This window comes from Parasteatoda tepidariorum, chromosome 8 (assembly GCF_982258835.1).
Source record: "Parasteatoda tepidariorum strain Cologne lab strain chromosome 8, Ptep-v5.0, whole genome shotgun sequence".
Classification (NCBI taxonomy): Eukaryota; Metazoa; Arthropoda; class Arachnida; order Araneae; family Theridiidae; genus Parasteatoda; species Parasteatoda tepidariorum.
In genome coordinates, this window is record NC_141762.1 from 44,435,944 (window position 1) to 44,463,288 (window position 27,345).

Sequence of the window (27,345 nt, forward strand, 5' to 3'; positions counted from 1 at the left end):
GATCAGAAAACGTTATTCTGAATCAAGAACTGTAATGCGATATTATAATTGCAATTTACCTTGTAAAAAGTGATAATTAATCAAATATTGGCAAGTTATTTTTATCAGTTATAAATAACAATTATTAATTAAAAGCGAATACGGATGGAGATCATATCATAGTTTTGGATTTCAATCCCGAAATTACTTTATAAATGTTAATAAATAATTGAGAATACTTGCATTACTTAATAAAAATTAGTATACCATTGTTGATTCAGCGTATTAATTTACATAAAATTATCAAGGAGTATTTGTAAAATATAATCGAGTTTTTATCTTTCTATCTTCCTGATTTCTCTTCAACTCCGCCATTAAACGTAGAGTTTCTGTATTGTGATTGGTCAAAAATAGTTCTATCGAACTTAGCCTTCAAAGTAAAGCTATCGTGTTGTCACGTGAGGAAAAAAGTTCGAAATGTTTCAGTTGAATCAGGAAACTGACATTTTTTCAAAACACGCACTGGGTTTTTCTTGTATTCTAAATACTCAAGTATTTGTGGTGAGGAGAATAAAATTTATTGAAAAAGAATAGACATTAAATGGCCGAAAAGATTAAAAGGACAATTTTGCATAATTAAACCTTAGAACTTGGATGTAAATATAGCGAACAGTTAGTGGAAGACATTACGAAATGCCGCCCAGTTCTACAGAAATTCAACTCTTTACAGCAATAATATATTTAGATAAATAAATCAATAGTCACTCCCAAACTTACAGAAACGCTGTTACAGTTACAAATATATATTCAAAACATAAACACAAATATAAAGTTCAAAATGTAGAGAAAACATGGAAAAATTACAAAACAATGAAAAAAAGGGGAGAAAAATAATAATAGAAATAAAAAGGGGAGAAAAATAATAATATTAAAAAAGGTGCTAAATACTAGAATGACATATCTTAAGAAAAAGTCTTTAAACTGGCATAACATTGGTGGGAAAGTTGAGTTGGTTGGCACAGGAATGTTTTTGCATTTAATCCGTGTTTCGATAAAAAGTTACACTTGCCAAATTTGGCCAGAAAAATGATAAAATTAAAGGCCAAAAAGGTGGTTTGCTGAGTGTGTGGATTGAATCACTAAAGAATGTCCTCAAAACTACAGGTTTAAATCGTTTTCAATGGTGTTTACCGCCTAATGATAGAAAGTTTAAGGGGGTGATGGAAAGGAATTCCACATACAAAACATAAGTGAAAGCGATACAGACATTCCCACGGGGAAAGAATTTTATGTGACAGTTAGCAGCAATATCAAAGGATAACCATTTACAAACAAGGAAATGAAAGGAATAAAATTGTTAAACAAAATAATAATAACTTTTACAATGCATAATAAAATTAAATTAACAATTATTCAAAATATCAATCATTCAGAATAATAAAAAAATGTTCTAATTGTTAAAAGTAACAATTATTATAAATATTCTGCACCAATGTATTAGGGGGTCCGGAAAGTAATGTCGTTTCACTGCCTTTGATATTTGTTATCAAGATTTAATTTTTAATCAATGTATTCACCCTCGTTAGTAACATCCTTTCAGTGCCGGATCGAAAAAAATGAATTGGTTTTTAAGACTAACGAATATTTAATGCGACGAAACTAAGTTACTTTCTGGTCCCCCTAATAGTATGAAAATAAGATATTGAAAGAACATACTTTAGTTAAAACACCTGAAATAAATCATAATTAATCTCATAAATTATATAAAGAAGTACTAATTAAATCTATCTAAATTTACTCAAATAATTAGCAATTAGTAATTTAACAAAAATACTATATTAAAGTAAAAAGATCAAATTACTGAAATTCATTTTCAATAAATTAAAGCATGTATTTGAATTGGCCATAGGGTTAAAACCAGACAAATGTATATTTATGTTACGAAACCAATATTACATATGTGGTATAAAATACTACGATATTTTTCAGAATTTTTAGAAAAATATTGTTATAGTTCTCCTTTAATTGCTAATAAGTTTTAAAAATCGATTTAACAAAAATATACATGGTTAAAAACTAACAATATATGCTCAAGTTAAATTATGAAACAAGAATATTTAACAATAAACGTTATTGTAAAAGTTCCTTAATTTTTGTGGTAGTTGTATGTTAGTAAAATTACTTCATATGTTGTTTTATCCCCCTTTCAATTTTTGAAATTTCAATGATATATTTTAAGTTCAAAACGTATTCTGCTGTCCTATATATTCGTTAGTTTTTACACTGTTGGACAAGTTGAAAAATTTATTGCTCAGTCCACTTTTTGGCTACGTGAATGAAGTAAGTTTCATTTTTTGATACCGTATGTGTGTAACAATTAACCAGAAATATTTTTTTTTCTTTATTACTTCATTTTGTAAAGAAAAGATTGCTCTATTGTATGCTCCTCGTATTGCAGACCTCGTACTGAGCCAAAGAAAAAAATCAAGTAACATTAAAATAACAAAAAAAAAGAAAAAGTCAGGACGTTTTCTGGAACACTATACATGTAACGGACTAACATTAAAATGCCAAAATTAAAGTAAAAAAGGATACTATAATAAAGGTACAGTTTATCTCTAAAGAGTAATAAAACAAACGATTTTTAATTTGAGAATTACTTTCTTCTTGGGCAAAAAAAGTTAACACTTTCTAATATAATTTTATGACAAATCCTTAATAATTTAAGATCAATGTATAAAATATGTTTATAATATTGTTGCATTAAAAAACTAACCAAAAATTTGTTAATATTCCGTCATACCTATTTTTAATTAAAATTTGTAATCATTAAAAGTTCAAGACTTCTTAAATCAAATAATATTGAAGCATGGTTTCAATAATATCGAAACAAAAACACCACGAGTCTACTGTTTAACGCAATTTAGTAGATAATTCCTCATAGATTTGATCATTGTATTGTTGATTGGAATCGATCATTTTTAAAATCAGATAAGATATAAATCATTAATTTAGAAACTGCAAAACTCTACCTTACAAGAAATATTACTGCTTTTGATGAAAATAATGAATAAGCGAATGACCCTTGAATTCGTTAGCATTAAATTTGATTAAGATTCAAGTAACGAAATTGTTAATTAAAGTTCTTATTCTTAAAATGGCTGAATTCCCAAAAAGTTTGAAACAATGAATCTTGCTGCTAAGGCGATATGCCTGGACCATGTATAAAATTTGTGAACCGTCCCTAAATTTAAACAAAGAAATTTTGCAATTATTACTAAAACTATTAATTGGAAAAAAAGATGGTTCAAAAACCCAAATCTTTTTATTCTTTAAGTAAATAGATAATTTTAAAATCCATAAATCGAATCATCGTTCTATATAAGCACAAAAATCAAGATTTGCCGGGACAAATAAGGAAAAAAATTTTTTTTTCATCATTGAAACATTTAAATAAACAACAACACATTTTTTTTAATCAGTACAACTACGAACCTTGGTATTGGCAACCTATGCAGAGTTTATTTTATTTTATGGTTTCTTTGATTAACAATGAATCTGCGAAAAATAAATTTTTCTTACAATCACTTTTTCTATCTATTCTTTCTTTCACTTTTCCTTTCTTATTTTAACCAAAACCTTTAATATAATTCTAAAAACTTAAATAAAAATTAATTCGAATATTTATTCCTTTTTGATCCATGGAAAAAAAAGAAAATGACCATGCTTTAATATAAAAACAAATTTAATTATCTCGTGATTTTTATTGAATATTTACAATTTATATTTTATTGCACACTTATGAAAAAGTTTTACTTCTTTTTAAATTGGGAAAATAGAAAAACTACCTTTCCGAATTAAATATTTTAAGATTGTATTGTCTCTATACCTGTAATACTAAGGATTAAATATATAAGAAATAGACTGACAACGGGATCACTCTGACCTTCCCTAACTATGGCTAATTCTGTACGCAAATGGTTGGTTTTAGAGTATAAAAGAGGCCAATTTTCCCAGATAATTAAAGTGCATATTCAAGTGGAATAATTATTTAGCTAAATTTGAATCCACTCTTCTCTTACTTCAATAAAGGAATTGAATATTCATTTCTTTTTCATTGATGGAATGAATAAAAGAAAGAAAGAAAATACCTATAAAATATGACATGTTATAATTTAATTCTATTTAATGGAAAAAAAATTCAAACTAAAAATGTTTAGTTATCTCGTAATTTTTATTGAGCACTACATTTTATATTTTATTGCATACTTATGAAAAAGTTTTACTCTTTTGAGAAATAGACTGACAACAGGATCACTCTGACCTTCCCTAACTACGGCTAATTATAAACCCAAATGGCTTTAGAGCATAAAAGAGGGCCATTTTCCCTGATAATTAAAGTGCAAATCGCACTCTGCTCTCCTGTCATTTAAAATTTGCATGTTTTCGGTGTGTGTGCATATATACTTCCATCATCCTCTCTTCTTCACTCACGTATTGGTGAAATCGTTTACTGCCGGATCTGTTGATATAGCTAGTTGCTGTGGATATTGCTTTATCACATAAAATAAATATTTTTTACTTGTTTTGTTTTAAAATAAATGCTGGAATATTTGTTGATGGTTTTATTCATGATGAATAATTATTTTCCTAAATTTGTGTCAAATTTTCTCCAACTGCAATAAAGAAGTTATTTATTTAAGAAATTTACGCTATCTTAAATTAATATTTCTAAAGTTAAAATTACTTGGAGTTTTTATTATTTTTAACTCATTAGGTTCCGATTTGTTTAAGAACGAAAACTAATAGAAAGAAAAAAATCCGAATGAAAAAACTGGAAGTAAATTTTTGATTAATAAAGATTTAAATTTTTTTTTTAAGTTGAATAGTTAGAAAATTTAGCCAGATACCTGCGTTAAACATATTGTCAATTATGTGATGTAGTTATCAGTTTTTGAAATTAACAGATAGCAAAATAATTTTGCCACAACTTATTAGTTATTCGTAATAAATGGGCGACCATTCTCAATTGTCAAATGAGGGGATATACTAATATGCTGTTCACTTAAAAAAATTAAATGTTATGTTAAATAAGTCCGCAAATTGTTAAGATTTCAAATAAATTTGATTTTACTGTAGCTTTCTCCCCTACAAATAAACTGAATTTCTCCAACTTCAAAAAACCCTATTGCTGATATTAATAACTGGGGTGTTTATCAAATTTTTTGTCAGTGTAGTCTAGTGTACATTGGAATCCGTAAAAATTCGACTTAAAGAACGTGTACAAAATCAGGATATTAAAATATCTTTAATCTTTCCAGGAAGTTGTAATTCTAAACCTAGGTTTAGAATTTTAACCTGGTAAAATTATTCAACACTGCTCTACATAATCAAACCTTTGTTTCTGGGAATCATTGCATATTTTGAAAAATTCTTATAATTTAGTAGAAATTCTTACTATCTCTTTGTATTGAAATCTATCACAATTTCAATTTTCTATCTATAGCATACAGATGTTTATACCCAAACCATCTCACTTGACCAGACTTGTTCCTCTTTTCTTACAATTTAACTTCTACTTAAAGCGTACTTTTTTTTGTAAAACCGAAACCAATCGTGTACCTTTTTTATGCTTTATTCGCATTTTTTTTTGTTTCATACATACATAGTACAAATAATACCTTATTTGGCTGCTCATTTAGTTTTATTTTTTATGTGCTGCGTTTTGAGTAATTAATTAGCTGTAAAATTTAAAGAGTGTTAATATTTTTAAGGTTTTAGTATACAGTAATGTTTTATTTTTTTAGTGTAATTCTAGACACGTCTAGGAATTGAAATATAAAAGAGCATTTTTCAATATTTTCTTTCTTTAAAATATATATATATATATATACATATTATGATTTAGATTGAGATCTGGTGATTGTGCGGGTCAACGAAGCAGGGTAAAGTCACCGTCATGTTCTTCGAACTATCTGACGACAATACGAGCTGTATGACAAGGAATATATATATCGCCTAATAAAGACAAAAAGAAAAGAGAAAACGAAGAAATTAAAAAAATAATAAGTTTTATTATATATTTATCTATACATAATAAAACATATGTGATGTTTTGAATTTAAGTTCCTGCTCTCAGCAATTAATTTGTAATATTTTAACTTATATTATATACGTACTTTTTGCTTTTTTTAAAAAAAATTTTATACTCAAAAACATCTATACATACAAATATACAATAATTTAAATATATATCTTATGTTAAAATATTTGTTTCAATATTTTAACGAAAAATAATTAAATCGAGCTGCCATTAAAGTAAACTTAGTTTATGGATGGAGAACTTTTATTTCATAGTCGCAAACTTGAATTTATTTCTTTTCTAGTTCGATCTTCTAACTTCATCGCTACTTCATTCTTTATTTCATTTTTTTCTTCTTTTGTACTATTTCTAGTTTTCGTCCTTTTTTTAGGACTGGTAAATCAATATTTAATCTGAGCTAAGGCCGTCGCTTTCTGTCTGCCCTGTCATTTTCTGTCATAGCATCGCCAAATCGCGTGCTTTGTTTTTAGAGATAACGTTTATTGTTTTGTAAACCAGTGACTAAAAGAGGCACTAAACTTATAACCAAAGGTCCTATTGTTTTATTTGCTGTTAGGATAATATGTAGAGATAATTTATATGTTAAATAATATTGCTCCATGCATATTATTTTATAGGTTTGTAGTAGCGGTTCAAACCAATAATTGAAACGAATTTTCGAAACGATTTTATGTTCTAGTTCAATAAAGTTTATACATCATAAAAAAATTATAATTTTTTAATGCGTATTTAAATACGTAATTTAAACAACATAAAAAAACTGTTCTCATCGCTTATATTAAATTTATGGAATATTTTAATAATTTTGGAAATACATTAACCAATTCATCTTTGCGCCTTTTTTTAGAAACTATGAACTGAAATGCTCCGTCTTCCAAAGACGGAACTACCTTCTTTTAGAAAATAAACTATGTATTCCCTCTTCCAAAGGAGAAACTACCTTCTTTTAGATAATGAACTAAAAGTGTCCCCCCTCAAACTACCTTTTACTTAATACTACCTTTTCTTACTACTTTTTGTAAGTTCATAAATTAATTTCACATTGTAATTGATCATATAGAAATGCGCAACATAAAAAATAAAATTTATTGCTTGTAAAAATGAGGAAATATTTAAATTTGATCTTTTGTTTTAAGATTAGTCGGAAATGGTTGACGGTATGATACGTAAGTACGTAAAAATCATAAATATTTGAGTTTTATTAAAATTAATTAGTGCTTTTAGTAATTATATTTCTGAAAATAATCACATTTGAAAATTTATGCAACGACATTAAAAATTACGTTATGTATTGCATGATGTAAACATTCCTGTACCTAGCTAAGAAAAAACGAAAAAAATTATATTGACTGAAAACTGTTAATTTTGAAATTATAAGGTAATAATTTGACAAATAAATATGGGCAATAAACAGAGTCGTTGCATTATAAACGATTCTACAAGAAAAAAAAATATTAGGACAAACGATAAAGCCAGTATAAATGCCCATATGTTCGGGAAATGACGAATGTCAATTATAAAACTGTACTAAAACTATGAAACAAAAATATTTAAAAAGAATTACATTTTAAATAAATTCATAAATCTGAATATGATGCTTTTAGTGAAATTTTATTTTTCATTAACGTTTTTAATATCGACCACTAAGTCCCTCGATGAGCAAACTTCTACGGCGCCTCCAGGCGCAAAAACTACATCATAAAACGCTTCATGGACTCCGCATTGTCTCGGTTTCACAATTACGATCCCAAAAATTATGCAGGAAAAGACATTGTTAAGGTCCACTGAGACAGTTATCGATTAATCACTCCAGGGTAATTTGTATCTCTTGCACACTCTCACTCGATTCTCAGGGCTGTGAACTTCACAATCTTTACACTTCAGGTCTCACTCCCCAGAAGTCATCCCTTAATACGAATATTTTTTCGAAAGAGGAAAGTTCCTTTTACGTTTGGTTTTATAAACAGCATTGTAAGGGTGGAAATTTTAGGCATTGTTGACAAAATGATCCCCTCTCCATCTTTACCGTCACGTGATTTCGGAAATGAATGTTGAAATGAATATTCTGCGTAAAATGTATATAGTAAAGTCAAATTATTTTTTGCAATGTAACTCAATTTTTAATCAGATTATTAATTTTACTTTCAAGCGTGATTTCATAGCTTAATTGTTTTTCCGTTTTAAAATTTCGCGTAGGAAAAGTAAAAAAAATTTGTAACAACTAACTCACAAAATATATTTAATTAAAAATTATTTACAAAATAATCTTTCCTTATTAAAATATCACAAATTATAAGTAATAAAATCTTTTAGATGTGACTTTTAAAAAAAAAATATAATTGTAAAAATTAAGAGCTAAAAACATTTACCATAGTAATTAATAATTATACATTCACCAATACAACTTTTAACTGAGCTCTGCAATATTTCTGGTTTTTTAACTTTATGCAATTTTTAAGGAATCAACCTTGCTGTGAATCAACAAAATTTGTAATTTTGTCCCAATGATTAAGTCCGAAGAATAAAAATATTATTATATTTAAAAAAACATTAAATCGCAATCAACTATTTTTCTAATTCATAAGAATAAAATTGCTAAAAAGTAGACAACGTCAAACATATCTTAATATGTAACCGTTTTCAAAAGGAATTAGTAATTACAAAAAGTGAATATAGCTCTAAAAATATATTCTTGCGTTATTTTTATCATAAAAAACGCTTTTGGAGAAAAACAAAATTTCTATAAATAGAAAAATTTTATACGAAAGTTAAAATGGAAAAAAAAAAAAAAAAAACGAATTTCAAATTATTTTTAAAACATCGTTATTGCGCCGTATTTTACAGACCACATCCTCATGAACGCCTTTGAGCTGAAGAAAAACTTCGAATTTCTGCATAATTTTCTATTGAGAATAAAATTTTTTCGTTGCTATATTTAATTAGCCGTTACAGTCGATCATTTATTAGTTTAATTATCTTTAAATGTTAGTTTCTAACAAATAAAAAAAAGGAACAAGAAGGTACAATTATTTTAAAGTTTTTTCGGAATGTTTTAACTTAAATATTCTAGCCTTTATATTATATCCTTATTCTAAAAAACGAATTCGAAGGGAAAAAATGTTTTTTTTCCCCTTAGATGTTTAACGTAAAGATGTCATTTATTAAACCAATTGTGAGCTTTTTGTTTGCTAGGAGTCACTTGCTAGGAAATCTAAAAGGCCAGAAGAATTTATGAAATTTGTTCACACTCACAAATTTGACAAACTAAAATCATGTATTTCTGATATATGTACAAATTAATGAATAAGAAGTTAGTTCAAGAAGTTACTTGAGAAGTTCAATCAAGATATAAAAGATATTCCTTACCTGAAAAAATGAAAACGATTAAAATTATTCCAATCTAAAAACCCCCAAGTATTACAAACATTTACGTAAAATATCTAAATACTATAAGTATTTAAGATTGTATCTCTCTCTCTCTCTCTCTCTCTCTCTCTCTATATATATATATATATATATATATATATATATATATATATATATATTAGGTTTTATTTTCATTATTTGGTTTTTATTACCGGCGTTGAACAGCAGACCCAACTCTGGGCTTACGACTATCAATGCTCAACTCCGTTGCTTTGATATATTGATCCCAACCCAGAAAACAAGGAAACACCAGGATCAAACTTAACCTTTGGGGAGGACTTCATGATGGAACTAACCTGAATTTGCGTTACATGGAAAGGAAAACCACGAAAAACCCCCACACATGTCCCAACGGCAAATGGATACTAACCTATGAGCTATGAAACACGGTTTGGTGATTTTAATCCAGAGCTCCATTGTATAGATTAATCCAATTTTAAAACATTCTCAAACATTTTGACTTCATCTTTTACAAGCATTCTAAAAATAGATGCTAAGGACGACACTTTCTGAACCTTCATGTAACATACTTTAAAATCAGCTACGAGAGGTTCCATCGTTCTTCAAAAATGTTACTAAATGTTGTCGTTGGTTCGGGTCCACACTTTTTTCCCCTTTGTCATTACAATCTTATTAAGTATCTATGTTAAAAATTCTTAAAGGCCGTCGCGGCTGTTTTGGTTATTCAATTTAACTTTACATTTTCTTTTGATGCGCCAAATCTATAAGCATTAGAAACTTGAAGTTATGCTGGTATGTTGAAAATGTACACGGAGAGCAATAACATTAAAGTTTATCATTCGAGAATTATTAACTGTTAAATGTGACTGCAATAACGCAAATACAGAATCAAAATTTGACATGTTGAAAGGGCCATGTTTATTTATGATTTTAACACAAGCTTTTTATTACCACGTTTATATAAACTTGCCTTCGTGTATGTCTGTCCGGGTGGAATTTTGTAATCGATTTTAAACTAACTTCCCGACTAGCTACGAACTTCAAATTTGGTACATAGTTCAGAATTGGATGACAATGCATGTTACCACGTTTATATAAACTTGCCTTCGTGTATGTCTGTCCGGGTGGAATTTTGTAATCGATTTTAAACTAACTTCCCGACTAGCTACGAACTTCAAATTTGGTACATAGTTCAGAATTGGATGACAATGCATGAAAATGAAGAGAAAAGAGACATACAAAGTAAAATAAAATTAAAATTTAAAAAAAATTTTTTTTTTCGAGATTGTCTTTTGTTGTCGATTCCATTATTTCAGATTAGTATTACATGTCAGGTGAAAAGATTTTTATTGTCGGAGTATTTTTATTGGCTGAAAAATCACGTGGTAGGATCCAGTTTTTCCTCATTCATTTCCAGATTGCTTTGGTTGTCATCAGTATAAAACGAATGAAAGTCGTAAAGGCATTGTTTTTCTATAAAGATTTTTGTATCCCTAATTTAAAATGAAAGTTTTTTTTATTTTAGTAGTGGTCTTGTAGTAGTCTTGACTACTCTTGACTAAGAAAAATAATCTAACTAAAAATATATATTTTGAAAAACCGCGTTTTTTGTAGTGAAGAATAATAATTGAAAAGTAATAATTTTTAAAAAATGTAAATTAAAAATTAAAAAAATTATAATTTAAAATAAAAAAATTCAAAATAAAAAATAATATTTTTAAAAACCACGTTTTTGTAGTGGAGAATAATAATTAAAAAAAAATTGAAAAACGAAAAACGTGGGGCGCATGAAATACATAACAGTACATATACACATACATATGCACATTTTCCTACTCATACAAATGCTCAGCCACGTATACATCCACATACCTATGCATATACACAAACATATTCCACATCCACATTCAGATACAATTACAGATACATACACATATTCTCAAGAGCACACATACACACATTAATATAACATTACTGTTATGTATTTCATGCGCCCCACGTTTTTCGTTTTTAAATTTTTTTTTTCAATTATTATTCTCCACTACAAAAACAAGGTTTTTTAAAAATATTATTTTTTATTTTGAATTTTTTTTAAAATTATTATTATTGAAATTTAAATTTTGTTTCAAAAGTAATTGCGAATTTAAGTGCTCTTTCTGTGAATTTTTTCGCATTGTATATTTTTTTCTTTTCTTGCCTTACGTTACGCGTTATCCAATTTCACGAACGAGAACATGAATTTTGGTTTAATTATTTCACCCATCAGCAGGAAGAGAAACGCAGACTTTTAACTGCTTAGAGAAAAAAAAAGTAATTAAACGAATGAATTAGAAATACTTGATTAATAATTTTTTTACTACAGTAAAATTAAGGATATTGATGAGGCTGAACAGATAAAAGTGTGTTGAAAATGCGGATTGGCTAAGTTTCAAAGAGAGAATTTAATTTAAATCAACAGTTGCTTTCATTCGCTAACTTTTCAATAAAAAAAAAAAATGTGATCGCCTTTTACCCATTGGCATAATAGCTGTTGTCTAATTTTTTTTGGAAAAGCAACTTTATTGTGTTTTCATCTTGGACATCTTTAACTGTTAATCCTGAACTGCTCGGTACACAATTTCGCACACATATTTGAATGCAGTTCAGACACATTCTGTGTAAGTTCTTTTGATGACTGAATAGACATTGAACAGCCAATCGAGAACAGTATTAACATTTTCGGATTGGTACAATGGTGTTTGAAGGAGATTGTAAGCTGCATCATACACCCGTTTCGGATTCACAAGTTCATACATGAAATATGATTTGAAAGCTAGGCTTTTTTTTGCAATTTTACATGAATAGTGAATGAATCATTTATATTGCGTGGAAGACAGTCAATGGTCTTGTGCAAGTCATTGGGTACGTTGACAATGGATTCTTTTATCCCTAATTGGTGATCAACACCCAGTTCTCGTATTTGCATGAAAAGGGTTCGGAGAGCCACCATTCGCTTTTCAGTAGTGTTCAATTCTCTCAACCACTTGGGTACTTTTGTGAGGGACGGGTTTCATGCTTGTGTTTGCGAACGGAGTCCTTTCGTTTTTGTGTGTAACGGTTGAGGTATTCCAGTCTACGTTCTTTGGCTTTTTCAGCCTCGGTAAGTTTAGGCCTTGGCATCTTTTTTTCCTTGCTTCAACTTTAACTTTTGGGTTCGTGTCAATCAGTTTAGACCTTCTTTATTTGTGATATTCACCTGAATTAGTATTGAAAACGATCCAGGTTGAACTGTTGGTTAGAATTTCTGATTCTTAATTAAAACAATAGAAACAAAAATATCGTGCAAATGATGAAATTCTCTTTTATTCACAACTCAAGAAGTATTTATGGGATCTCTCTGGTCCCATATCTCAAAAATAAACTCATCAACTTAATGCATAAGAAAATTATAAGTGAAAAAAAAAGGAATTCTAAAGCAGCTGCGGTCGCCATAGCAACGCATGCGCACTGTTTACTATTACTCTTGATTATTGTAGTTGAAAAGCGTGATAACGCCATCAAATCTAAACCAAGACCCATTTTGCCAATGGCTAATAAAACATTCCAGGCTTCAGTTTGATTTACTTCGATTTTAAATTTTTTCAAATACCTCTTAAATATGATATATTACGAAAAGCCATTTTTCATTAATTGAGCTGGTATAAATTAATAACTGAAATTTTATGTCCTGAATTTATTAATACTGTTAGAAAGATTCATTTAAAAAAAAATGTGGAATCGAATATCTTAATATTTCTTTACAAAGTTGGTTATATTTTACTAACTCTTCAACTATTATGAATTAATTTCTTCAAATAAATTAGCGTAGCAATAAAGAGCAATCAAACGTTATCATATTTCTTCACAAAGTTTGTTATATTTTACTAACTCTTCAACGATTATGAATTAATATCATTAAATAAATTAACCTTGCAATAAAGAGTAATCAAGCAGCTTTATGTTTCTCCGCAAAGTTTCTTATAGTTTACTAAGTCTTCAACGATTATGAACTGGTATCGTCATATAAATTTACTTTATAATGATGTATAAGCAAATACATTTGAAGATGTAATTACATGTTTTGGATAAGTGTTAGAATAAAACTTTAATATTTTCTGCAAAATCTTTAAATAGGACCGAGATTAATGAAAAAAGTTCCTTAGGAAACTAATTCTAAATGTTTCTTCGCATTTCAAAGCTTGCTATTTCAAATTTACTAAAATGTCTTTTAACATATTATGACAGTTTTAAAATATCCACACTTTTTTTTTTAATCGTTACGGTCCCACCGGTACGTAGTCTCGCAGACAACACTACTGGGACATATGTATCCCGCCTTAAAAAACTCATTGGGACACACATGCCGCCCCCAATAGCCCAAATAATTAATTTTTTTATTTTATTTGGGCAGAAAATTGATATTTTTTACCTTATTTGATCTATTTTACTTCTTAATTTGTCTTTTTATTGGAACAGAAAAAACTTGAAAGGGTTAAAAAAAGCAGTAGCGTAGTAAAATTAATACTTTATTTGGGTATATTTTTGTACAGAATAATAGCAATTAAAAAAGAGAGAGAGAGAGAGAAAAAAAAACTACTTATTTGTACAAGAAAAAAAATCTAAAAATCATTAAATACAATTAAAACTAAACTTAACAATAATATATCTTTTTATTTATCAAATAATGAGATTGAATTACAAAACTTTAAAAAGTAGCTTTTAACCAATATATTTTAAGTGCGTCGTAATTAGATTTGTTCTCGGTGCAAGGATAAGAGGTTTTTCTGCGTAGGAGAGAGTTCATTTTATAGTTGGAGACGACAGGGTAATTCTGTTAAAAATGACTCGATAACTTACTTTAACATTCATATTAGTTGCTTTAAAGTTGTCAAAGGTAATTGCTTATGGACATGATTAAGTATCGACGCTCTGCAATCGAGGTTCCAGTAATGAGATATTAAAACTATTCAGATGCTCACGATTCGTTTTCCAATGAAAAAAAAAGGGGAATTCAAATATTTTATGTCGATTGGATTAATGAGCCCTATTTAAATAACTTATATTAAACATTTCTTCCGGAATTAATTACGTCACGAAATATCGAGGTAAAAATTTAACCATTTTCCTTAGGACTAACTAACAAAATTAGTTTAACTAACAAATTGATTTAACCAACAAAAAGTTTTTAATATACTTCAAATCTTAACCCTTTCACGCAGAATTTTTATTAAACATATTTTTCATACTTTTTTCCTAATTTTGTATTAATTGTTGTCAAAATAAGTGAAAAATATTATGTTTAGCATTTTAATCTATGACTATGAAATACTGAATGAAGCACCGATATCTTTTTCTGCGTTTAAGTTAAAATATTTCAAACACTTTCAAACAATAATTTTTCAAATTTGCCCTTATTTGCAGCTATTTAGATCTAAGAAAGACAATCATTCACCATTTAAAGTTCATTAATTGGAAAAAAATGTTTTTTTTTTCAACTACATCTTTTGGATTTTATATTTTGCATAGCTATAATTCCGATAATTTAACAGATTTTTTTTAGTACGGATTTTTTAGTTTTTATATTTAAAAAATGTCTGTATTTCTTTCTGCTTGTTATATTGGTAGACATATCTACTACAAAGCTTGCTGCTATCTACTACTGTCCGCTGAAATGCTATGCGCAGTTGAAATTTGACGTACTGATGACAATTTTCAATTGTAACTTTACTGATAATTTTTTTCCAAAATTTCTATTTGTTCGAAAGTTAATGTGATTTTAAGTGTCGTTTTGCATTTTTTTTCTTGAAATAATTATTATTTAACCATTGTAGTAGAAAAACTTATCTCTCTCGCGATTTTCATTTCCATTTTTCAAGCTCGCGCTTGACTTGATGTCGTAAGTAACGAAAAGAAAAAAAAAATGAATAAAAATAGAGTATGAGAGATGTTAGATTTAGCCATATATAAATCTTAACATTTATATCGATATTTTTAAAACTGAGAAGAGTGAAGGGAGATGAGCGAAAACTGTTTCCAATGCGAACTGTTATATAAGGTTATCGTTATATATTGTTAACAAGTAAAATTAATTCTAATTTATTATTGCCTATTGTATCGCATACTTTGCATTCCTAAGCTCAACTTTTTTTTCAAGTACATTTGATCATTTTTCAAATATAGCTATCATTTTATTTCATTACGATCAACATATTAACACGTTGAATGCCATGGGGGTCACCGGTGACCGGCGAATAATTCGAGTAAATTTTTAATTTTTTTTAATATTATCGTGACTAAAATGGTTTGAAGAAATGAATGCAATATAGAACATGCAAAAATAGTTTTATTTATATACACAGAGATGCCAACTTGCTCCGGACAGCGAATAAATAATTTTCAAGTGGTAGTTTATTAATTGTGATTCTTGGTTTAAGAAATTTAATTTAGTAGATTTTTGTCCACCACTATTTCTAAACAATTCGTAGGCTTATATAATTCACCACTTTTTTCAGATTTGTCACTTGTATAGCTACCCCAATGTTGCTAAATTCAAAATGTTTTACCTCAAAGTATATAATTTCATGATATATGGGATAGGGGCAGCTGCGCGGCGCAGGTGCCCAGTTTTTCTAAATAAAGCAAGCAAGCAGATATGTCACGCTAAACCTTTTAAAAACTAGCAAAATTTCTCTAATATTAGCAAATTTAGTTTGTAGTTATTTACCGTGTGGCCAGACGAGCAAGCCATGTAAAATTAGCGTAGCCATCGTGCTAATAAAATGTGCTTACATAAAATTATAGTTACATATTTTCTAAACAAAATTAAAAAAAAAATATCTACTTTTTAGAAAGAGAAAAAAACTTTTAAGAAGATCAAGAAGAAAAACAGTTTTTATCCATTAATGCTAATTCTGTGAAAAATAAAATAAAATTTGCGCAATAACAGGATCTGTTTTTTTGACGGCACGGTCTATGTTCATTGCGTAATAACTTTCGGGGAGGTAAGGGAATTAATTTCCCATGTTAATTATTTGGCAAAATTTAGTCATCCTCAAAATGCAAAATTTTTGTAAAAAATTGACACAAATCGTTCTTTTCCTTTATCTTCAATGATGAATGAGAAGAATCCACGGTGTTTGGTAAGCGAAGCGAACAGGGACAGAGCCTCCTTGAATTTTAAAATATTCATAATGAAAAGACAAAAATTAAAGTAATCTATAAAATTTATTGTCTCTTTTTATGCTCTGTCTAATTATTTCTAAGAAACTATTTTTATGAAAATTAATTATCAAAATTATGCTTAAAAAATTTAACTTTTGCATGTGTCCATAACAAACTTTAAAAATATGAACATTTTTAACCCAATAAGAAATGAGATGTGCAGTTTAAAATCATAGCTGATTTTAAAATACTTTAGATTAAGATATAAGAAAGCGATGGAATTTACTTAAATTGATCAATAAATTTAAAAATAAATAAATGGGGAAACGATTTCATTAATTGAAATGGAAATGCTAATTTTGAAATTAAAAATAATTTTTAAGTTTGTTAATGCACTATCAATAAAAGGCATTTGAAATTCATTGTACTTTAATGAAAATCATCATCAATGACTTTATTTTATTAGCACAGTTAATAACTTAGTTAATTAAGCTGTAACAGTTAAATTTCTGAGATGCCTGTTTCTATTTTGCGGCACTCGCATTAATATCCTACATTTGCAAAATCTTCCGATAAGGATTTACAAATTTTCAAACAGAGTTAATTATATGAAGTCATGATGTGATTAATTCAAAATGTAATTCATCCTGGAAATCTTACAGCTATTCGATCGGCACGCTGCTAATTACAACCCCTTGTTAGAGGCAAAACATTGCCATCAACCACGAATATTTAAATGATTTCTAGATTTTCCTCAACACTCAAATAACATATGAAGAAAAATTACGACTAATTTTACGATTAATGACTCTTGGTGACTCTTTCAAAAATTCTTAATTTATGAACATAAATATCAGCTTACTTTATCCATAATAATATAATATGTTTGCCTAGCTAAAATAGGCGAATTTTTGGGCTAACATTGAAAGAAGTACAACTAAATTATAACTTTTAGAGGTCAACACTAGTAAGCAACCACAAAAATGATAGTTGTTTTCCAATTTAATATTGCTCCTAAAAGGGACAAAAAAATTCTCGTACTGTTATCGTTATTCTAGTTATCACAAAATGTAATTTTATTCGAAAAAAGAAAAAACAAGCGTGAGTGGCACTAAGCTGTCTCCTTTTGCGGTATATTGTATACATATAAAGAAAAATGTTTCCGTATTTGAATACATGTAATTACAAGTTGAGTTTTCTCTATAGGATACATGTCCCGCAGTGGACTGATAGTAAAGACATGGTTCCCAGTTGGACACCGAAGTCAAACAGTGGCGACCACTTTGATCAGTCTGCGAAGGGACCGAGTGTACGCGTTATCGGTCCTCGTGAAACTGTTCTACCGTAAAGTGCTCGACTTCAAGCTTAGGTCGCCGTGCTACCAAAGCTGGGGAGCCACCTCTCTGTAGAGGATCAAAATTGCGATGATACGTCTTCGGATCATCCTCAGGGATGTTTTCCAGACCGTCGCCAATAGCTCATTGTGCGGCTCTAGTACGACGTAAATAATGTACCTATCTCCAGTATAAATGTAACTACTTCAATAGAAACTGTTTAGGCCTGGATAGCCTGACTGGTAGGGCACCGGGCTCATGTCCAAGAGCTAGTGGGCTCGATCCCCGCCGGCCGAAGACTCCCCGTGCAGTAAATGGTGACTAATGCACGTTAAATCTGTCGAGTTGCAAAGTCCTCCATGTTCCCATTACAAATCAAAACCTCTGTGGGTACTGATCCAGGAGTTTCCTTGTCTTCTGGATTGGGTTCAAAATTACAAGGCTACAGAGTTGAACATTAGTAGTCGTAAACCCAAAATTGAGTCGGCTGTTCAAGGACAGATAAAATAGAATAGAAACTGTTTACAATTCAACACAACGAAAGAATATTCTTGTCGTAGGGACAAAAGTTGAATTTTTGAAAAGTAAAGAAATCTGAATTCCGAAAAGTACAGCTGAGAAAAAGGCTTTCATATTTGCAACCAGAAACTTCAACATAAACAAAATAAATTTAAAATTGTCAGGCCAAAAAAAAAAGTTTTTCTTCTTCTTTAAAGCTGATTATATAAGTTCATTTTACAAAACTGGATCAAAAACAAATTCCTTTCTCACAGATTTGATACGTTAGATCAGATAAATAGTTTTGTAGGTATGGGAAAGTAAATATTACCAGATACAGAACTTTTTAAGAATAACTTGTGCGAAAATAAACAACTGGAAGTCTTTTACTTTGTTAACTATGTTGACAAAGTTTAAAATAGCTATAGAATCATTTGAATTCTCAGCACCTGTCAAAGTAGAAATCGGACTGCACAAAAATAAGAAAATTAAATAGATTTTAAAGGAAGAATAAAAACGAAAGTATGCAAAGATCGAGAATCGCTCAATTTTCATTCCCTGCATATTTATTTATGGAATACCCTGAGACTGCTGAATCGCGCAGTCTACTTTTTAGAGACTGCGCGATAAAAATTTCTATTTAATTATTTTTTATTTTCTCGTTATTACCTATTATAACGTTATTGATTAAGAATCATACTCGTTATTGATTAAGAATCATACTAGGTAGCTAGATTTTGCTAAAATAGCGCTTTTAAAAAAATCAATTTTCAACCATTTTTTTAAAAAAATATTTTATTCTTATGGACACCAAATAAAAATAAATAATTAAAAACAACTGTTAAGCTAAACACATATGTTAAATAATGTTCCAGAAAAAACTGTTATTACAGTAAAAATGACTATAGATTAAAAAACGGAAACAGTGATTAAACGAAATTAATAATCTATTACGACCTTGAGGTAATATTTTTAAAAAGCCACATTTTAAAATTTTTCATGACAGCTGTTTGGGGAGATATACCAAGATTTCCATGCCGGGGAATAAGATGGTTCTGTGTATTGTGCTGTTATATGTGGTTCCTATTTGGAAATAATTTAAATTTGTTAAGTTCCTATTTGGAAACAATAGAAAGGAGATATAAAAACTTAAAAATATCATTTTGAGGAAGGGCGTGGCTTATCACTATATTTCCTTAAGTCCGTCATACGGATGTTTATTAATGGATTAAAATAAAAATAAAAAGGGAGAATATTTCTTCAGAATAATTTATACACTGTGTCCGTTTCGTATGGTACAATTTTACGAGCGCTAGTTAAAAAACTAAGTATAAAATAAGAATCTAACCAACATTCTATTAAATTGCAATAAAGTTAAATATGCATGCATCGAAACAACGACTCAGTATTCTACGCTGATTCTGGCTCTAAAAAAAGGCAACCAAATAGAAAAATAAGGTCTGTTTCTACGTCAAAATCAATGAAATGAAAATGTAACACACGACACGCATGGGAATCTGGGAAATACCAAGAAAAATAACTCTCAAGTCTAAAAAGAATGGGCATGAGATGTCAAGGGCTTTCAGATTCTTACATCCAAAGGGAACCAGGCTAAGATTTAAATGAAAATCGTGATTAGGATATCTTATTCTCCCGAGAATAAAAATTGCATTAAAAGCTAAACAAGAAGTAAACAATACGGAGAACTGGAAAGCATTTAAAATTCTACTCACAAATCTGGATAGTGTTTTTCCCTTCTTAGAAAATGACTTGGAAAACTGTTAATTAATGAATTCTACGCCGATTAGTATGGTCAAAGAGGATATACTTTTAAATGAATCCACGCTTGCTAAATTAAATCTGATTCTATAAGGATTTCAACTTAATTAACACACGGTACAACTAATAAGCGGAATATTTTGCTTCAGATTCAGTTTCTTTTAGGAGCAATTTTATCAAATCGGAGAAGGTTGGATTGTGGCTCCTCCACGAAACAAACAATATTAGGTGCAGCATTAGGTAACGGAACTGAGCGGTGTTATAAACTAAGTTTCACGCATTAATAGAGTCGAATTCTTGAAAACCTAAAACTTTGACTAAAAAGATGTGACAGCAATACCAACTTTTTGTCGACTTGAAATTTTGAAAAAGAGAGATTTGGAGAGATCTCCAGATATTAAGATTAACGAGTTTAGTCGATTCTTATAACGACGAGAATTTATCTCGTGTTCCGATTTTTTGTATTTCATTTTTACACCTTTTTTTTTAAATTTCTTAATTTAAAATTGAAAAAAGTTCCTTATCGATGGTTGCAGTTGTATTGTTGTTATAAAGCAATGGTTCCCAAAAGGTGCTCCGCAAAAGGATAATTTTGTTTTATATTTTTCTTTAAACACCATAATTTAAAAATGAAAGTTACTCGTGGTATTTTCCAAATTTTTTAACTGAAACTATTTCGACTATTTGTGATGAAAATTACTTGTAATTCTCAAAGAGATAATTTAATAAACAAAAATAATTTTATGATTAGAGAAAATATTGTTGCTCTTGTATTTTTTATCAACTAATTAATACCTTTTTGTTTCCCAGGCTGATATTGATTAAACGAAATAATGAAGATAAATTGATTATTTTTGAAAATGAAAAATTATTTTTAATGATTGAATGTTTTATGTTATTAGAACAGCCTATTTATCATTATGTTTTATTGATTGTGTTTAATGTAAGATTTTTGTTATAGGTTGAAGAAATCAGGGAGAATATCGAAAAAATACAAGGAAATGTGGAAGAAGTTAAAAAGATACACAGTGCAATTCTTTCAGCCCCACAAACAGATGACAGTAATTATTTTTTATGATTTGCTTACAATCTTGGAAGATAAGAAATTATCTAATATTTTTATGAAGCTAAACAGATTATCAATTGTTTATTTATATTTTGGTTTAGGAAAATCAAAATTTCTTTTTGTGGTAATTAATGTTATTTATTTATTTTATTTTGTGGGTGAATTGAAATTACTTTTTTGCATATATTATTTTTATTTCCCTAACTTTTAAAGATGATGTAATTTTTTATAAAAATAAATTAAGTTTCATAATTTCATACTTGTTAAATATTTTTTATGCAGTAAAATATAATTTCTTTCTTTTCATTTTTTTTCCCTTTTCTTTTTTAACCTTTTTTAATTAAATTTTGTGTATTATTTTAATTAAATTTATGTTATGTTATTATTTTAATTAAATTTTATGTTAAGAAATCTAGCAAAATAACTTTATTATCTTTGAGTTTTATTCATAGTTTAATTAAATTTAAAAAAAAATATCTGTTTAAATAATTGCCACTATATTTTTTCAGTTCTCATGCTATTGTATTTTAGGTAATACCACTTATTTAGTTAAAAATTCATTATCTAATTAAGGAATTTATTTTTACACAATGTTATATCACAAACTAACTAAAATAAAATTTTAGTTAAGTTATGTTTAAGCAGAGAAATTATCATTTTTTCTTTAACGGTTTTCGTCTAATTTTTTCTTCTTAAAAGTTGTCAGGAGAATTTCAAACTTAAACTTGTTATTTTGTATAGAAATGTTAACACAATTGTGGTATGCTTTTTAACTTCTCATTGTAACTGATTAAAAAAAAATTGACGCCATGCCAATTTTTCAAAAAATTAAAAAAAGTTACTGAAAATGCTTTACGTAATTGTCCCACAATAAGCTTACCTAATACATACAAGAAAATCTGAAATATTTTATAAAAATTTAATGAAAAGTTTTTCAAAGCTGTATTTCTTTATTTAAATTTTTCATGTTTTTATGGGAGGACTTTTATTGTATTTTAACTACTGCTATCTTATTAAGGTATTTCTTAATACACAGGGTGTTTCATAATAAACGCTTTTAATTATTTAATTTGAATTTTTGTCAAAAATGAGGCCAAAATTGCTTACAAATAACACAAGTTAATCCTCAAAACTAGTTTAAACCTTTGAGGTCGTATTAAGTTTATACATGGGTGTCATGCTGGTCGGAATTAATTTACTTAAACACAATTTATAAAATATTATTTCGAATTCTACGTATGTCCGAAGCTTGTCGACTTAACATAATGTAAGATCAGTATGGTTCTTTGCTGTGGTGGCACGGAGCATAGAGTTGAAATACTGGGTAGAGAGAGTAGAATAACCCCCGACCCGTGGACAAGATAAAGTCACGTGACTGTAGCCCAAACTTGCCGTTCACTGAGACCGCTTCGATTCCCGTCCATTCGTTTAGCATTGCGATCCTCTGATGCAATTAACTGTCTGTCTTTTTAATTCAGAAATAAGAATGGTACAAAAGTCCTGAGCATTTTGCTGCACGGAAAAGTTTTCTAGGGACTGTCCGATAACTTTTTACAAGAAAGGGCGACATTTTTTTTCACTTTTTCTATTTTAAAATTGATTTTAAAATTTTTCCGATACTCAGTCATGCTCAGATAATCATGTTTTATTTGCTTTAATAATCAATTACACTCGTTTTTGCTCACTTTTTTTGCATTTAACATAAGTTTTTATTGTTTCTTAAACTTTAAACTTATAATATTTAAGTATATTTCAATATATATTCTATTTTTAGCTGAAATAGCTGCAAAGCTTTGTTGGCTTCCTTGGCGAGATACTTTAGCGCCAAGGAACAGTTGAGTAAACTTTCGGTTTTGTTTTAGTTCTCTTTAAATGTCGATATCATTTCTGAAGATTTTGTATATCTTTACCTCTTGATTACTAAAACTCAATATTTATCTTGTTCTAAAATGTTTCCTTTAAATATATATATTTAAATAAAAAATATGGTACATAAGAAGTTGTATTTTTTAAATTACATAGGAATGCTTAAAAACCAAATTATTTGTATATTCTTATATGTTTGATGAATAATTAAATTCTATGAAATATTTTTAGTATTTAAATATAAAATAGTGTATTGTAGTGTTAGTGTTTATTTTTAATAAAATTATATAATTCTGTTACTATACATAAAATGAATACAAATTATGTACTATTTAGAAAATAAATTAAGGTATATTTAATATAATCATTAAGTACTTGTTTACCTTCTTTTTATTTAAAAATAGTTGCTTTATTGGAAATACTTTATTTTACTAGTATATTAAAGCGTAGAATTAGTTTGATTTAGTGCAACAAATTTAGAAAACATAACATAGAAGTGGATAAGTTGTATAGGAGTAAATTAGTGCAGTAAATTAGCGCATGTTATGCATTGGTATGGAATAAACTGCTCAGACGGCCAAGGCTAACAGCTGGCTGTGGTGCAAAGATTTAGCATCGTGAACCTTTCTTGTAAAATTTCAACTGTTTTTACCTTTATCTAGATTGTATATATTTAATTTGCAGCTGGCTAAAAGATATAGTTTTAAATGCACTTACTATTTTTAAGAAAATTACATTTTTTATGGATGGGCATTGTAATTTTCTTAATGTCCATAAAATGATTATGGTTCTTTTATTTGTAAAGTAAAATATTTTTAACTGCTACTTTTTAAGATACTGGTTTTCTGTATAAAAATTATTAAATATACATTGACCTATAATAGTTGCATAAATTTACCTCATAAAAAGTTGCATAAATTGCAATTTCTATCACAAATAAAAGGAAGATATTTTAATTATAAGTTCGTCATTTGTTTCAATCTACATTTAGTACAAAGTAAAAATTCTAATTGCTTTCTCTTTTATTTAAGTATTTTTTGTTTAAATTTCGAAAGCTTTTCTACTAGTCTCTTTGTGTGTGCAATTTAAACTTCCTAGTAATTTATGGAATTAGATTGTACATGAAATACAAAGTAAAATTTCTAATTAAACTCTTTTATTATTTTCTTTGATTAGTTTAATGCTTTTAATCTTATATTTTTCTCTATTCGGAGCTGAAAACTTTTATATTAGAATAAATATTTTATTTCATATTTAGACAAATTGTTGAGTATTAAGTTAAAATGCAACAGCAGTTTATTTTTGAAAATATCTATTTTAAGTGTCAGGAAAAAAAGAAGTCAAAATTCTAAATTAATAATGTAAATAATCTTTATTGTATAAATAATTTAATGTATTCAATATATAAATAAAATTCTAAACGTAATTAAATTTAATCAAAAATATGTTTTCTAACTAATCTGTTCTACTAAAAACGGGTTTTGTTTTCTTTGAAGCTATTTTTCCCGAAATTTGATATTACCTCTCGAGCAGTCTCTTGAAGAGCATAAATAAAAATGATAAAAGTGTTGCAATATTAACGTTATTTCTAAGCATCGAACTTTTTTCAAACAATCTGTTTAATTTTACAATTTGTTTTATCTAACAGTGATAAAACTTTTAAAACGTAAAGATTAAATTAATTTTTTAAACGAACTTGTGTTTCATTAAAAAAGAAGGGCAACATTTTCAAATTCACATTTTAAGCCCTGGTAGATTTAAAAAAAATCCTGATTTTTGTATCGAAGTTATTATTTTTTTTAAAAAAAATAACAATAGTTATTACAATATATATTAGTAATTTCTTTTTTTAAAATAGGTCTTTGCAATAAAAACATTTAAAAAAAAAATTTCTGAATATAGTAATAAATATAAGTGATGCAGAATATCGTTTTTTATTTTTATATAATGAATAAATTTTAAGGAATAGTGTTAAGGGTACAGACGAGAACTACTGAATTTTTTTAAATAAAGGCAGTACTTTAATTAAAAATTATTTGTTAAGAGAAAAAAAACTCCTCATGTTTTAAAAACCCATTTAATAATATTAAAGAAATATGATTAACGAAAATATTTTTTTTCTCTCTTTCAAATGCTCCGATTATTTGCGCATCGGTAATATCGAAATAAAGCTGTTTAAAAACTTGTCTTTCAAATGGTGCGATTATTTGCGCATCGGTAATATCGAAACAAAGCTGTTTAAAAAAATTTTGTGCGCCAACATTTGTGATACTGCGCCAAGTATTGCACTCTTTCCATCACGTGATTGTAACTCTTTGCTTGCTATCTGTGGCGTGTCTTTTCGGAAGGAATAAAGCGGACTTGGTTCCTCTACCTACTATATCAACTCTATGGCACGGAGGAGACATACGACTGGAACAGTAAAAAAGCGTTGGTTGCTGAGAGTTGACATATGACCGCAAAGGGTTTAAATATTACTATTTTACAAACAATGGAATAAGTTTCGTGTAAAAGAAGCTGCTTTTGGGCAATGTTATAAATTTTTAAGAATCATACGTTAATCATTATAAATAAGAACATTAATGATTTTCTATTTTTCAAATTCGGAAACATTTTTCCCTTGCACTTCGTTGTCGAAATTGCCAGAGGTAATATTCTATGGTTAAAAATGTAATTGTTAAAGATGTAACAGCAATGATGAAAAAAAAATTTTTTTTTGTGTGTCTCCCTAATGATCTTCAAGTGATTTAACAATCGAATTATAATATTTATTCTAATATATACTATTACGAATCCAATATATAGAATTTCCTGTTCCATGAAAACTTATTTTTTAAAGCTTTCTGTATGAAAAACTGATGGTAAGATGGCTATCTTAGCCAATCATAACAAAACGAAGTATGAATAATCCTCACACAGATAATCAGGAGTGTACTATATTTTTAATCATGCCTTATTATTATATTAATATTACTTTATTACAATACTTATTTAGTATTAATCGGGAATTGAGTAGTAGGAATCTAGTAAATAAGAAAAAGTGTTGATATTGCGTTATTGTTTAGAAAGGCAAAATAAATCTAATTTTGTTGATATTTTTACTCATAAAATAGATAAGGAGAATATTTGATTGTTCTTGAATTAATGTAATATATTACTTTCAGAGGTTAAACAAGAATTGGAAGATCTTATGGCTGATATTAAGAAAACCGCCAATAGAGTACGAGCAAAATTAAAAGGTATATTCGCTTTCTAAGAGTAGCTTTTTAAGTTGTGTAACATTCTAATTTAATTTATGTCCAAATGCAAAACTTACTAACTGCTTCTTAACTCCGGACTTCTTGACACCGGATAGAATTATTTAGTTTTCCCTGCTGTGTACTATTTTTCTCATAAAATAACTAGGAAGGATTCCCACCCCCCCTCACTCTTTTTAAACTTTTTGGAAGGAAGAAAGCTGAGAATAATGCTCAGAGAATCAGATTAAATGTGGGAAATAAATTCTCAAATTTATTGCTTTCAAATTCTGAACTTTAAAAATTTTAAATGAAATAATTAGGAAAACTGGGACTAATAATCATCTGCAGTTAATCATTAGTTAAACTTATTGCTAACAATTTTTATTTCGACACAGTTTTTAATTTATAAAATGATGCACATTTTGCATTGTGATATACCCTACACAAGATACAATTGCTCTTATAATGTACTTATTTTTTGATTCACTAAGAAGGGAATAGGCGTGATTACGTTTAGTTTGGTTATTGTGTTGCTTGTTCTATACAACACTTTATTTAATGATTAAGAGAGTGAAAATTATTTTTTAATGTTTCATAACAAGAAAAAGAATTTGTATACATTAAAGATTCTAAAGATTGGTACAAAGATATATTTAACTAATATTTTTTCAAAAATTAAGTTAAAAAATTTGAAAAATTTCTTTTCTGCAGAGATGTTCTAAAGATTTTTTTCTCTCCATAATTATATTCAAAAGATGTTTTTTCGCGCATACGAGGGGAAAGAAATGTTCGTGATTTTTCTATTCTTATTTGGGAATAATGAAAAATAAAGAATAAGGAAGTAAAAAAATTTTGGTTTTTCTTTTCTACGGATATTTTTTCCCCTCCAGAGTTATTATGTAAAAACGTATATTA

General features: G+C 28.1%; 1 protein-coding gene across 2 annotated transcripts in view; it reads left to right on the plus strand.

Annotated features, from left to right (window-relative positions):
* The window catches only part of LOC107449134 (syntaxin-1A), a 123,034-nt gene that overhangs the window by 73,241 nt on the left and 22,448 nt on the right, over positions 1-27,345 (plus strand). For both annotated transcript variants that reach the window (XM_043055272.3, XM_016064576.4), the window contains exons 3-4: positions 21,221-21,320; positions 26,356-26,430. In XM_043055272.3, the coding sequence (XP_042911206.1) occupies positions 21,221-21,320; positions 26,356-26,430 (175 nt within the window). The remainder of the gene's footprint in view (positions 1-21,220; positions 21,321-26,355; positions 26,431-27,345) is intronic.